Genomic DNA, 13276 nt, shown 5'->3' with positions numbered 1-13276 from the left:
AAGACAAAGAATACAAAATGGAGGTCGACACAACAGTCCCGAAAAGACGATGCATACTGTCTGCTTCTGTAGGCGCGCCTTTATACTTCCGGGTCGCGCCATTTGACTGTTGCTGGCCAATAGGATTGGAGTTTTTGGTAGTGAGGTTTCGAAACACCGGGTCACGTGGACGTTCCCCATTGCATCATGGAACGCAGAGTAGAAGTTCCCTTCGAAAGGGAACTACTGATATAGCAGCAGAGGACTGTTATTTTGTGAACGAACTGAAGATGACGTCATTGGCTCAGATTTGATTGACCAATCGGCTGAAAGGGGCGTGTAATGACCGCCCACATGTGAAAAACGAGTTTTGAAGTCGTGTTTCCGTTTTTTATTCCTGACCCGAAAAAACGAAAATCAAGCCAAAATCTTGTTTTTCCATTTTTTTTTAACAAACGAGAAAACGGTCGTTTCCCGTTTTTTTGCTCTGCGTATTTCATTTCAAATTGAAAAACAAACTATCAAAACGTACACGGACCATGTAAATCATTAGCTGACTAGTAGGCTAAGTTATAATGTTAGTCATCTGGTCTCAAATGAAATTGTCCAACTAAGTTTGCTAATCAAAAAATCCAGAAATACCCTATGAATTTAGGAACTTACCTGGTTCCCTTTCGTGGGAACTATCGACGCTGCGTGACAACGCATTGGGAACCTTCTGCGTGATGTCGTCACTGAAGCACTCATGTATCTAACCAATCGCGTAGCGAGACGTCAGAGACGGGTGACGTCACAGACCAGGAAACTATAAAGCACACCCGGATGCAGAGCACGCTAGCTTCTGTGTCTTCAGCAAGCACTCTATGTTATCGTGTGTCTTATTTGGTGTTGTTTGTCTTATTTCATATAAACAAGTCATGATATCTTTGTCTGAGGACAAGAGTATCTCACACCAATCCATATATATATATATATATATATATATATATATATATATATATATATATATATATATATATATATATATATATATATATATATATATATACATATACAGGGCTTGACATTAACACCCGCCAACCCGCCAAATGCGGGTAGATTTCAGCTGTGGCGGGTAAGACAGCCACTCCCACTAGCCACTTTGGTGGGTTGAATATAATTTCAGCCTACAGCCAAATGAAAAGTAGCCAAGCTCGTCGTATCACAAAATTACAATTCAGTCACAATTCTTTATCGATTAACTTGCGGTTATGAAGGTGGGATAGGCGGAATCGCGCTAAATGACACAACAGAAGCGCTCGCGTGCGCGCGATTCAGTTCTCCTTGCGCCTGAATACACGCACACACAGATGTCAAAATGCATCGTATGGAGTATCTCGCGTGAATACAGTCGGCTATGGCTTACGGCTAAGTGGACGTAAACAGGTGGGTAAAAACTGGATATGTGTCAGTATATGACGTCCATGCATTCAGCAGCCCCCAAATAAATACCCCTCTGTCATTAATGTTAATCAAACATCAAAAAATGTTAAATACATGTATACATGTATGCTAAATAAACATATGTATCTGAATTTTTTTTTTTTTTAAATTACTATTTGTAATTTGCTTCTTTGTTCTTTTTATATAGCCTAACAAAAATATCTGTATACATCATGTATAGTCTTGATTTGGGTGGTCAATCTGCATTTGTAAGTTTGAAAGGGTTTTAAATCTTGTAAATCAAGTAAAATGACTCAAAATCAAGTAATTTAAGCATGCCAGAGTCAACTTTAATCATATAAAATGTAATTTCCCAACTGCAAAATTGTGGCCAGTGAAAATGCTGAGTGGCTAGTAACTTTGGAAAACCACTAGCCACATTGGCTGGTGAGCAAAAAAGTTAATGTCAAGCCCTGTATATATATATATAAAAAAGACACGTATTATGGCGAGAAACAGCAGTTGAATGGGAGTTGAGTAAGCCTGGGCAGCTCTCGAGGGAGCCGTCTGTGTGCACTGTAAAAAAAAAAAAAAAAAAAAAGAAAGAAACTCGCTCTCAGAATACTGTGTTCCAGTGTTCCCCGCGGATTGCGAAAAAGAAGCCATTCGTGGGGTTCACAAATGGATCTGACAGAGGGGTTAGAGACGGGCGCTGCCCTTTCTCTGCCCTTACCTGCCAGGTTCAGTGCCGTCTCCCAGGTGGAAGCACACTCTGCGGTTTCTTCCCCGGGTTGAGGCACCGGTATTTCACATGCCCAGCTCTGAGGAGGTGGATATTGTGATATTGATCTGAGGACTCGCCACCTCACACACATTGTGTTAGGGAGTGGAGCATGCACGTCAGTTCAAAAACAAAGCAGCTGACGGTTCATTCATAAAAATGTCCCGGAGTGTAAAGAAAGAAATGTACTAGCGGGAGTTTTTATCTCCACTCCTGTTGGCTTTATTCTCGAGGGAATAAAAGTCTAACACGAGGCTTAGATCTCGCGTTGGGGACCGGGACAGGTGACACAGCTGAAGTCTTTGTGAAGTAAGACAGATCTGCGGACTGTTATTATCACCAAGAAGGCTTCAAAGAGGTCCTGACATCTGTGGGCCAGGATCCATGAGGGCAGCCCCCTCCGGAGGGGGTCCTGTGTTAGAATATCTGACACCCGTCCCCCTTTGGCGCCCTCAGGGGGCCGTTATGCTAACTCTGCCACCCAGTGTGCGTCAGGGCGCAGCGGTCTCCACCGACCCTCCGAGGAGAGCCGGTCATGACTTGATTCATCTGTTTTCTGCCGGTGCGCCGCTCCAGAACGTCGAATCAAGTGCTCAAAAACACCAGAGGCCAGTCTCGAGAGACTGGTTCCCTTAGTAGATTTTATGGCAGAATGGAAACTTCTACCGAATATATCAAAATGGGTGCTGATACAGGGTCTCGCCCGCCCAGATTCAATGGGGTCTTTCCCATAGTGGTGACCCCAGAGCAGTCTCTGGTTATGGAACAAGAGGTTATGACACTCTTGCGAAAAGGAGCTATAGAAAGGGTTCCTCCTCCCAGCAAGCTGTCAGGCTTCTACAGCCGCTACTTCATTGTTCCAAAGAAGGATGTGTCCTTCATAGATTTACATGTGTTAAATCGCTCAATATGAAAGCTCAAATTCAAGATGCTTACACTTAAACAGATTATCCCACAGATCAGGTCCGAGGACTGGTTTGTGGCGATAGACCTGAGAGAGGCGTACTTTCAGGTGTCCATCCATCCTTCCCATAGGAAGTTCCTCAGGTTTGCTTTCGGGGGCAAAGCTTACCAATACAGGGTTCTTCCTTTCGGCCTGTTATTATCACCCCGCACATTCACGAAGTGCGTGGATGCAGTGCTGGCTCCACTGAGACTCCAGGGCATCCGCGTACTGAATTACATAGAAAGTGATTCTAGCTCAATCAGAGCAACTAGCAGTTCAGCATCGAGATGCTGTTCTGTCCCACATGAAAAGGCTTGGGCTGAGGCTCAATGCCAAAAAGAGTGTGCTAGTTCCGGCAGCAGACTACCACTTATCTAGGTGTAGTTTGGGACTCCACCACGATGCAGGCACATTTGTCTCCTTCTCGTGTGAGTTCCATTCTCGCAGCCGTGAAAGGGGTGAAGTTAGGCCAGTCACTGTAAAACAGTTCCAGAAACTGTTGGGTCTGATGGCAGCTGCGTCCAACGTCATACCTTTTGGCCTTCTGCACATGAGACCCTTACAGTGGTGGCTCAGGACCAGGGGATTTTCTCCGAGGGGAAATCCTTTTCGCATGATCAAAGTCACGCAGCAATGCCTTCGTGCTCTGGCCATGTGGAAAGATCCCTGGTTCCTGTCCCAGGGACCCGTGCAGGGGACTTCTGGTCGTCGTGTAATGCTTACGACAGATGCCTCCCTCACGGGCTGGGGGGCGATCATGAGTGGTCGCTCAGCTCAGGGTCTATGGGAGGTCCATCAACTCTCCTGGCACATAAATCGGCTGGAGATGATGGTGGTGTTTCTAGCATTAAAACACTTTCTCCCAGACCTGAGAGGCCATCACGTGTTGGTCTGCATGGACAACACGGCGGTGGTCTCATATATAAACCATCAGGGGGGTCTGCGGTCTCGCCAACTTTACTACTTGGCCCGTCGCATCCTCCTATGGTCCCTAGGGAAGCTGCTCTCTCTGAAGGCAGCTTACATCCTAGGGTATAAAGGGAGCAGACGCCCTGTCGAGGCAGGGGCCGAGGCCTGGGGAGTGTAGACTCCACCCAGAAGTGGTGGATCTCCTATGGAAAAATTTCGGTCGAGCGGAAGTTGACCTATTTGCTTCGGGAAAGTCAACCCAATGACCACTCTGATACTCCCTAACACATCCAGCACCTCTGGGTCTGGATGCCATGGTACAGACGTGGCCGAGGCTACGTCTGTATGCATTTCCCTCGATCGCCTTGCTCCTGGGAGTTCTGGAGAAAGTACGCCGGGAAGGGGTCAGCCTAATACTGGTAGCCCCCTTCTGGCCAACTAGAATATGGTTCTCGGACCTAGTGTCCTTACTAAATGGCTCCCCAATGGAGCTTCCCCTTAGACAGGACCTCTTGTCGCAAGCGGGCAGCTCGATAATACATCCCCGCCCAGAACTGTGGAAGCTATGGGCCTGGCCTCTGAGGGGGCCAGGCTCATAGATGCTGGTCTTCTAACTGAGGTTGTGGAGACCATCCTTAACTCCAGAGCTCCCGCCACGAGGAAGCTTTATTCCTATAAATGGAATTTATTTTCTGCTTGGTGCAGACAGAATAATATGGACCCTGTCCACCCTCCTATCAGCTTTGTGCTAAGATTTCTCCAAGAAAAATTCTCGGAGGGCCTATCGCCTTCAACCTTGAAGGTTTATGTCGCAGCTATCTCAGCCTTTCATGCTCCTCTTGAGGGTGGCTTCTCGGTGGGTCGAGACCCCCTCGTTACTCACTTCCTCCGTGACACACTGAGGTTCAGGCCGGCCTGGGACCTGGCTGTGGTATTACAAGGGTTAGCTGAGGCTCCCTTCGAACCACTCTCACTGTAAAACAGTTTCAGAGACTGTTGGGTCTGATGGCAGCTGCGTCCAACATGATTACTATTGGCCTTCTGCACATGAGACCCTTACAGTGGTGGCACAGGACCAAGGGGTTTTCCCTGAGGGGAAATCCTTTTCGCATGATCGAAGTCACGCTGCGATGCCTTCGTGCTCGGGTCATGTGGAAAAAGCCTTGGTTCCTGTCCCAGGGACCCATGCTGCCGCCACGAGGAAGTTGTATGCCTACAAATGGAATTTGTTTTCTACCTGGTGTAGACACAATAATACGGACCCTGTCCTTTCTTATATTAGCTGTGTGCTAAAATTCCTCCAGGAAAAATTCTCGGAGGGCCTATCTCACTCAACCTTGAAGGTTTACGTTGCAGCAATTTCAGCATATCATGCTCCTCTTGAGGGGAATATCTCGGTAGGTCGAGACCCCCTCGTCACATGCTTCCTCCGTGGCACACTGAGGTTGAGGCCTCCAGTGCGCACAAGGGTTCCGGCCTGGGACTTGGCCGTGGTCTTACAGGGGTTAGCTGAGGCTCCCTTTGAACCACTAGAGGAGGTTCCTGAGAGGTTCCTCACTCTTAAAACGATTCTTTTATTGGCTATCACTTCTCTGAAGCGGATAGGAGACTTACAAGCACTTTCTGTTGCTCCTTCTTTTCTTGAATTTGCTCCAGGAATGGTGAAAGCATTCCTGTATCCTAGACCGGGTTATGTCCCAAAGGTCCCTACCAATGTCCCAGGCTCCATTGTGCTTCAGGCCTTCTATCCTCCTCCATTTGAATCTGCGGATCAGGAAAAATTGAATCTGCTGTGCCCAGTAAGGGCTTTGGATGCTTATGTCCACAGAGCTGCCCTGTGGCGTAAGTCAGATCAATTGTTTGTCTGTTATGGGTCCCCTAAAAAAGGGGGCCCAGCATCGAAGCAGAGAATGAGCAAGTGGGTGGTCGAGGCCATCTCACTTGCCTATGAAGCGGCCGGACAGCCTTCTCCTTTGAATGTTCGTGCCCATTCGACTAGGGGTATGGCGGCATCAAAAGCTTTGATGTCAGGAGTTTCCATGGTGATATATGTGATGCAGCTGGATGGTCATGCCAGCACACATTTATTAAGTATTATAACCTTGATATCGGCTCCACTCAGGGGTCCTCCGTTTTGTCAAGATAACTTTGACAAGTGTTTGAGCTACGGCTCAGTTGGGATTGCGTTCCCAATGCGTTGTCACGCAGCGTCGATAGTTCCCACGAAAGGGAACGTCTCAGGTTACAGATGTAACCCTGGTTCCCTGAGTAGGGAACGAGACGCTGCGTCTCTTGCCGTACCCCTGCACACTTGCGAGTGCTTGCTTCAGACTTATTCAGAAGCTAGTGTGCTCTGCATCCGGGTGTGCTTTATAGTTTCCTGGTCCATGACGTCACCCGTCTCTGACGTCTCGCTACGTGATTGGTTAGATACATGAGTGCTTCAGTGACGACATCAGGCAGAAGGTTCCCAATGCGTTGTCATGCAGCGTCTCGTTCCCTACTCAGGGAACCAGGGTTACATCTGTAACCTGAGACATTTTGTTGGTTATTGAGCCTTTCTATCCTAAAATTAAATTACTGTAAACATACTGTACAAGACATGAGACGTGTGACAGCTAGCTAGGTGTGTGACAGTGAGGAACCCCTAAAAACTATGCGCTTGAACCCCTAAAAACATTTAATCATCTGAATATGCATATTCACATGCAAAAAACACTCACAACAGGAAACTTTCAGAGCTGAAAATAAAGGTCATACAGCTCCATAAAGTTTAGGATTAGATTAAGGTTTAGTTGGATTTTCAGCTTTTTGTTTTTTTCAGCTTGTTTTTTTTTTTTTTTTTTTTTTTTTTTTTTCAGTTTGAATAAATTCATGCTTCTGCATTATAGAAAAAATACTGATGCACACATATTATAACATGTATAAACTATCCAGGGGGAAAAAATTGGGCTCTTTTTTATTTTTGATTAAAGCCCAGCACAGTGTATTCTTATTTTATAATGTGTGTTTGCATTTGCGGTTGTGTGTGTGTGTGATTATTACAGACTCCCTTCCTGACACAGCCCAAACAACCAGTCCCACTGTATCAGCAGTCTCAGACCTGGATATGATGCAAGACCAGGGAGACCATGGAGATGAAGTAGCATTAAGTCAAAGATACCCCAGTGATTCATATTTGCGTTTTGGTCAAATGGAGAGCAACCTGCATAACATGATGACCATGCTTGACATGCTAAAGAAACAGGTACACTAAGAATGTATTGTGTGTCTGCACTTCCAAAAAAAATAGGACTAAGTAGTACCATGGTACTGTCATTGTTATTTTGTGCTTGTACCATGACCATACCATGATTTGTATAAGGGATAAGTAGCATGATAATACCATGGTATATTTTGAAATACTTTGGAGTACCATGCAAATGTCATGGTAAATGAATTTGTATTTAATTAATTAATTAAATTAATTATTTCATATATATATATATATATATATATATATATATATATATATATATATATATATATATATCAAAGTAGTGTTGTTATTGTTTACTAACACTGAAACTATTTTACAAAAATAAGATTTTTGTTAATATAAATAAATCTGAAATAAAATAATAGAAAAATTAGATTAAATACTTAAAAACAGATGAAAATGTTCAAATGTTGCCTTGCCTTGGCAACTAAGTTTAACTACTAAAATTGCAAACTGAAATTAAACAAAAAACTAAAACTGAAATAAAATAAATAAAAACTTTGCTGAAAAAATTAAAACTAATAAAAATGACAAAAGCACATAACAAAATGACTAAAAGTTAAAATTATGAAAACTGAAAATATTAGTGCTGTCAAAATTAATGCGTTAATGCATTATCCTCGTAAGGTCCTAAATGAATTAAATAAAGTCTTTAATGAACACAAGGAGCCCTATCATACAACTAGCGCAATGCGGTGCCAGGCGCGACACAAGTGTTTTAGCAAAAGCATTTGCGCCCATTTGGGCGCCCATGGACGTGCTGTTCTGAAAACAAGGTGTGTTCAGGCACATTGTTGGCGCATTACTATTTTGAGGCAACTGAAATAGACTGCACCACTGATCAACTGAAACCTGGTCTAAAGTCAATGACGCAATATTTTAAAGAGCGCGTTAGTAATATGTGCCTTTATGCAGGTGCACAACGCACGTACACTCTGCTTATTACACACAGGGATGCAAAGCAGCACACAAACATGGTAAATATTAAAAATAAAAATGATTAGTAATTAAGTAAAGTTTTTTATTATATAGCACCCTTCACAGACAAGGAAGTGTCACAAAGTGCTTTACAATAAAAATAACATCAAACAAATAAAATAAATAAATATGCATTAATATACTCTACAAATACCATCAATAACAAATTTAATAACAGGCAAACCATTTTGTTAATTAAAAGCTTGTCCAAATAGATGTGTCTTTAGATGTTTTTTAAAAGACTCATAGTTCTCAACGTTAAAGGAAGAGAGTTCTAGAGCTTTGGAGCTACTACACAAGGCACGATCACCTCTTGTCTTAAGACGTGTTCTGGGAATAGCTAAAAGGTCTTGGCCTGAAGACCTCAGAGATCGACCAGGGATGTGTGCATGCAATAGATCCTGTATATAAGAGGGTGCTTGACCATGCAAGGCCCTGTAAGTAATAACTAAAATTTTGAAATGCACTCTAAAATTACTAGGAAGCCGAAGGGCCTTAAAGGGATAGTTCACCCAAAAATGAAAATTCTGTTATCATTTACTCACCCTAAAGTTGTTCCAAACCTGTATACATTTCTTTGTTCTGCTGGACACAAAGGAAGATTTTGTAACCAGTTTGTAACCAGGCCACTTTGGGGCACCATTGACTTCCATAGTAGGAAAAAAAATACTATGGAAGTCAATAGTGCCCCATAACTGTTCACTTTCCCACATTCTTCAAAATATCTTCCTTTGTGTTCAACAGAACAAAGAAATGTAAACAGGTTTGGAACAACCAGAGGGTGAGTAAATGATGACAGAATTTTCATTTTTGGGTGAACTATCCCTTTAAGCACAGGAGTAATGTGCGACCTCCTGTCGGACCTAGTCAAAAGCCTAGCAGCTGCATTCTGTATAATTTGTAATCGATCATAAGATTTGTTCAAACACATGTACAAAGCATTACAATAGTCCAACCGTGAAGCAGGGCCGTTTCTAGCCTTTTTGGCACCCTAGGCGAGATTTCTACCCCCACGCCCTAGCACTAGGAAATATAAAAATAAAAGCTAATTAAAAATAAAAAATAAAAACTATAATAATATATAAATGATACTAAAATAGTACTGAACCAAAGTGTGACTGACACCATCATTTTACCATGGTACTTTTTGTAAGGGTGACAAGCAGGATAAGTATACAACCAAGTCATATTATACACTCTTTTTTTTAATCAATTCTCTGTGTATGTAGAACACTGACCTGCAGGCGAGGATTGATCACTTGCAAACATATGATCATGCGAAACAAAAGTGTGTTTATGAAGGACGTCAGTTGGATGAGGGGTATCGCTGGTCTTCTGACAGCCGTACCAGCTGTTCCTGCACCAATGGACAAGTTCAGTGTAATCGCTTAAGTGGTGAGTTGTCTAACATCCATTAGATCATCATTACGAATCAAAATACAAAATAATTAATTACATCATACTCATTAACCATCTAATCTACTTTAATCAGTAAGCCAATCATCAAACCATAGATCAAAGAAATGTTCATGCATACCAAAAATGAACATAATTAAGCACACACAATGGCTTCCTTCTCAGTTTGTTTATTCTTCAAGGAGAGTGGTTTTACCTAAAGTCCTGTAATCACTTGGAAAGTGGGGTGTGAGTGTTTTTTGTTTATTTGTGTGTATGTATGTTTGTAGCAGTATTAAAAGCATCTGCAGATATTTAATCTCTCTGCATCTATTTATGACAGGTTCAAAACTGATTTGCACTGGTGCACCCCTGTAAAACTAATATTCAGTGCATGCATAATTATTAAGCAAGTCGATTTTCTGATCATATTTTTTTCCAAGCACATTTTACCAATTTCCAAACCACATCAATCTCAATAACTACCATTAATTTTGTATATAATCATTTGTAAATTATATATAATTGTTAATGAGGGCTGGAAGTAAAAAACGCCTTATATTCAGATGTGTGTAATTATAAAGCAGGTTTTCTTAAAGAGCCAAAAAAGAGATTTAACTTACAGTGAAAAGTCAAAAACTATTAAATGCCCATGAGAAGGATACAGTACTATAGAAATTGCAAAATTGAGGTGTCGCCATTAGACAAGAAATGCTCAGCAGGGTCACAAAAATAAGGCTGAGAAGAAAAGGGATTAAAATGAAAATTCTTTCATCATTTACTCACCCTTAAGTTGTTCCAAACCTCTATGAGTTTCATCTTCTGCTGAACACGAAAGAAGATATTTTGAAGAATGTTGGTGACCATTGACTTCCATAGTAGGAAAAATACTATGGAAGCCAATGGCTACTGTCAAATGTCTGGTTACCAACATTCTTCAAAATATCTTCTTTTGTGTTCACCAGAGGATACAAGGTTTGGAACAATGTGAGGGTGAGTAAATGATAAAAGAATTTTCATTTTAGGGTGAACTATCCCTTTAAGAATTAAGGTGAAGAATTAGTTGTGAAACCATCAGGAACCTTTCAGTCTCCAGTGCCATCATTTTCCAGAACTGCAACCTACTTTGAGTCTCCTGAAGTACAAGGTGTCAGGTTCTCAAAGACTTTGCTAAGGCAAGGAATCCTGAAAAATGACCCCCACTTAATTAGAAGCTGATGTGTTGTGAAATACATGAAGACTGATTTTTTTGAAGGCTTCATAGACATATAGGTTGAGAGTGACTCTTGAAGGACCAGCACCACATCCTCTTGTTCAACTGTTTGAAAAATGTATCTTCCAGAGTCTGGCAGTAAGTTTTGGGTGTTCATTTTAAGTCCATCTCCCACCCTGAAAGGTCTGTTTTGCTCATTGTTAATAGCAGCTCACACCATGACTTTCTCATCAAGAGTCCCTCTTAACCTATCTGTCTATAAAACTTAAAAAAAAAAAAAAAAAAAAAAAAAAAATCAGTCTTCATGTATTTCATGATACTTCATTGTGTGATTCCTATTAAGTGGGGGATCATGTTCCAGGATTCTTTGCCTTAGCAATGCCTCTGAGAACCTGTCACCTTGTACTTCTGAAGACTTCAGGTAGTTTGCAGTTCTGGAAAATAGTGGCACTGGAGACTTAGAATTAAGGCGAAGAATTAAGTGTGAAACCACCAGAAACTCTTTAAAGACTTTTGCCATTAACATGCGTCTTTTCTTCTTCTTTTTGGTGATCCTGCTGCCCCAATGAGCATTTAACTGTCCAATGGTCACACTTTCATTTTAAAATTTCTATAGCATTGCATCCTTCTCATGGGCATTTAATAAGTTGACTTATCAGTGTGTGTTAAATCCACTGATATGACTGATTGCTCATGACCTCATAAAAAAGTGAACCCACCACGCTGCCATATTGGTATTCTCGAGTATTCCCTCACATTCTATTGAATCAATAGGAAATCATCTGATTTTAATGAGAAAACATTACCTAATGAGTCATTGATTTTATGTCTAAATTCTCTCTGTACATTCTTGCAACAACACAAGCTTCCAAGGTGATGATATGTTCATGCTTAATATTTCCTGCATAATTATGTACATAAAGAAATCTATTTTGTGTTAGTTCTGTTACGGTCACCGTGATTTTGCCAAGTAAGACATGCAAGTAAAACATATTTTGTTGATCCTGGAACAACATTCCTGTCCAAAAATGTAGTCTTAACCCTATTCCTACCTCTAAACCGAATCCTACCCATAACTTATCACTAAAATTAGAGGGGAAAGATAGGTGAATAACATGTTGAAGCACCTAACCCTGGTTGCAAGGTTACAAAGATGTTGATCCAGGAATGTGCTGTACTTGGTGAAATCATATTCACTGTTCAGTTACCTGTGTCGGCAGTGTGCGGTAGACACACCCATCTTAATGATTTGTATATATCGCTTATCCTGCCCAAAAAGACCATAAACATTACAGATAACATTCTAAATATCAATTAATGTTTGATTTAATGAATTAATTTTGATTTTAAAAAGTTTATTATAAAACGTATAATTTTTTTTCTCAAAATGCAATAAATCCATGACACTTTTTTTTCAAAATGCAATTAATCCATCAATATAAAAGTTATTTTTCAAATTGAAAATACACAACAAAGTAAGTTGATTCACATATATGACAGAGTCTAAACTTTGCCAATATTTATCTTATATACAGGCATTTTACTAAAAATACATTCAGCCGTTGCTCCCAAAATGAATTCAACGGATCGTTTTGTTAATGTTATAAATTATTTGTCATCACTAAAGAGTGTCTGGTGCCACCGCACGGTTAAATAAACACATTTGCCGAGTACATTGGTATTAAAAATGGCTTTTTAAAAAGCCTTCAATGTTTACAGTGTGTGGAATGGTGCGCTGTGATTGGTTGAGCGGATATATCGCATTCTGCAGAAAAAGGAGACTGGCATTTGTCGCGTTTTGGAAAGAAAGGGAGAAAACATGACAGAATAACATGATGGATATCGCATTTTGCCCAAAATTAATAAATTACTTTTCAATACCGACCAGGAAACTCAATTTGTTTGAAAATGGCGTTTATCGCATTTTGGAACCAAACTCTTCATATATCGTAAAAACTATTTATTTATGACTGATTCACTGAAAGTCGGGTGATTTTAGGTCAATTTTTTGGCTGTAAGTCTAAGTCAACGAGGCCTTCTGTTGGTAGGGAATTTTAAGATGACCACTCAAACACTTCCGGTGGCTTCACAGCCTGCTGGCAATTTATCGCCTATTAATGATTATATATAATCTTAATAGTAATTATTAAGATTGATGTTTTCAATTGAAAAAAAAAATATGATCACAACATGCCTAATGATTATGCATGTACTGTATATGTATATATATTGGCATATATATTGAAATATGTATTGATGTTGCATTAATGATAATTGTCAGAAACAATAGTCTAGCACATACGACGAGGATGATGAAAGTCAAAAGTCTTTAATTACAAATCCACATAGAGTAACGAAGATGTAGGCAAAGCAACAACCGTTAAAGGTGCCCTC

General features: G+C 40.9%; 1 protein-coding gene across 7 annotated transcripts in view; it reads left to right on the top strand.

The window, feature by feature from the left end:
- The window catches only part of LOC125253858 (kielin cysteine rich BMP regulator), a 98301-nt gene that overhangs the window by 28543 nt on the left and 56482 nt on the right, over nt 1-13276 (top strand). For all 7 annotated transcript variants that reach the window (XM_048168067.1, XM_048168068.1, XM_048168066.1 and 4 more), the window contains exons 4-5: nt 7085-7284; nt 9504-9669. In XM_048168067.1, the coding sequence (XP_048024024.1) occupies nt 7085-7284; nt 9504-9669 (366 nt within the window). The remainder of the gene's footprint in view (nt 1-7084; nt 7285-9503; nt 9670-13276) is intronic.

This window comes from Megalobrama amblycephala, linkage group LG19, assembly GCF_018812025.1.
Source record: "Megalobrama amblycephala isolate DHTTF-2021 linkage group LG19, ASM1881202v1, whole genome shotgun sequence".
Taxonomy (NCBI): domain Eukaryota; kingdom Metazoa; phylum Chordata; class Actinopteri; order Cypriniformes; family Xenocyprididae; genus Megalobrama; species Megalobrama amblycephala.
This window is presented reverse-complemented; position numbering and strand designations above follow the sequence as displayed.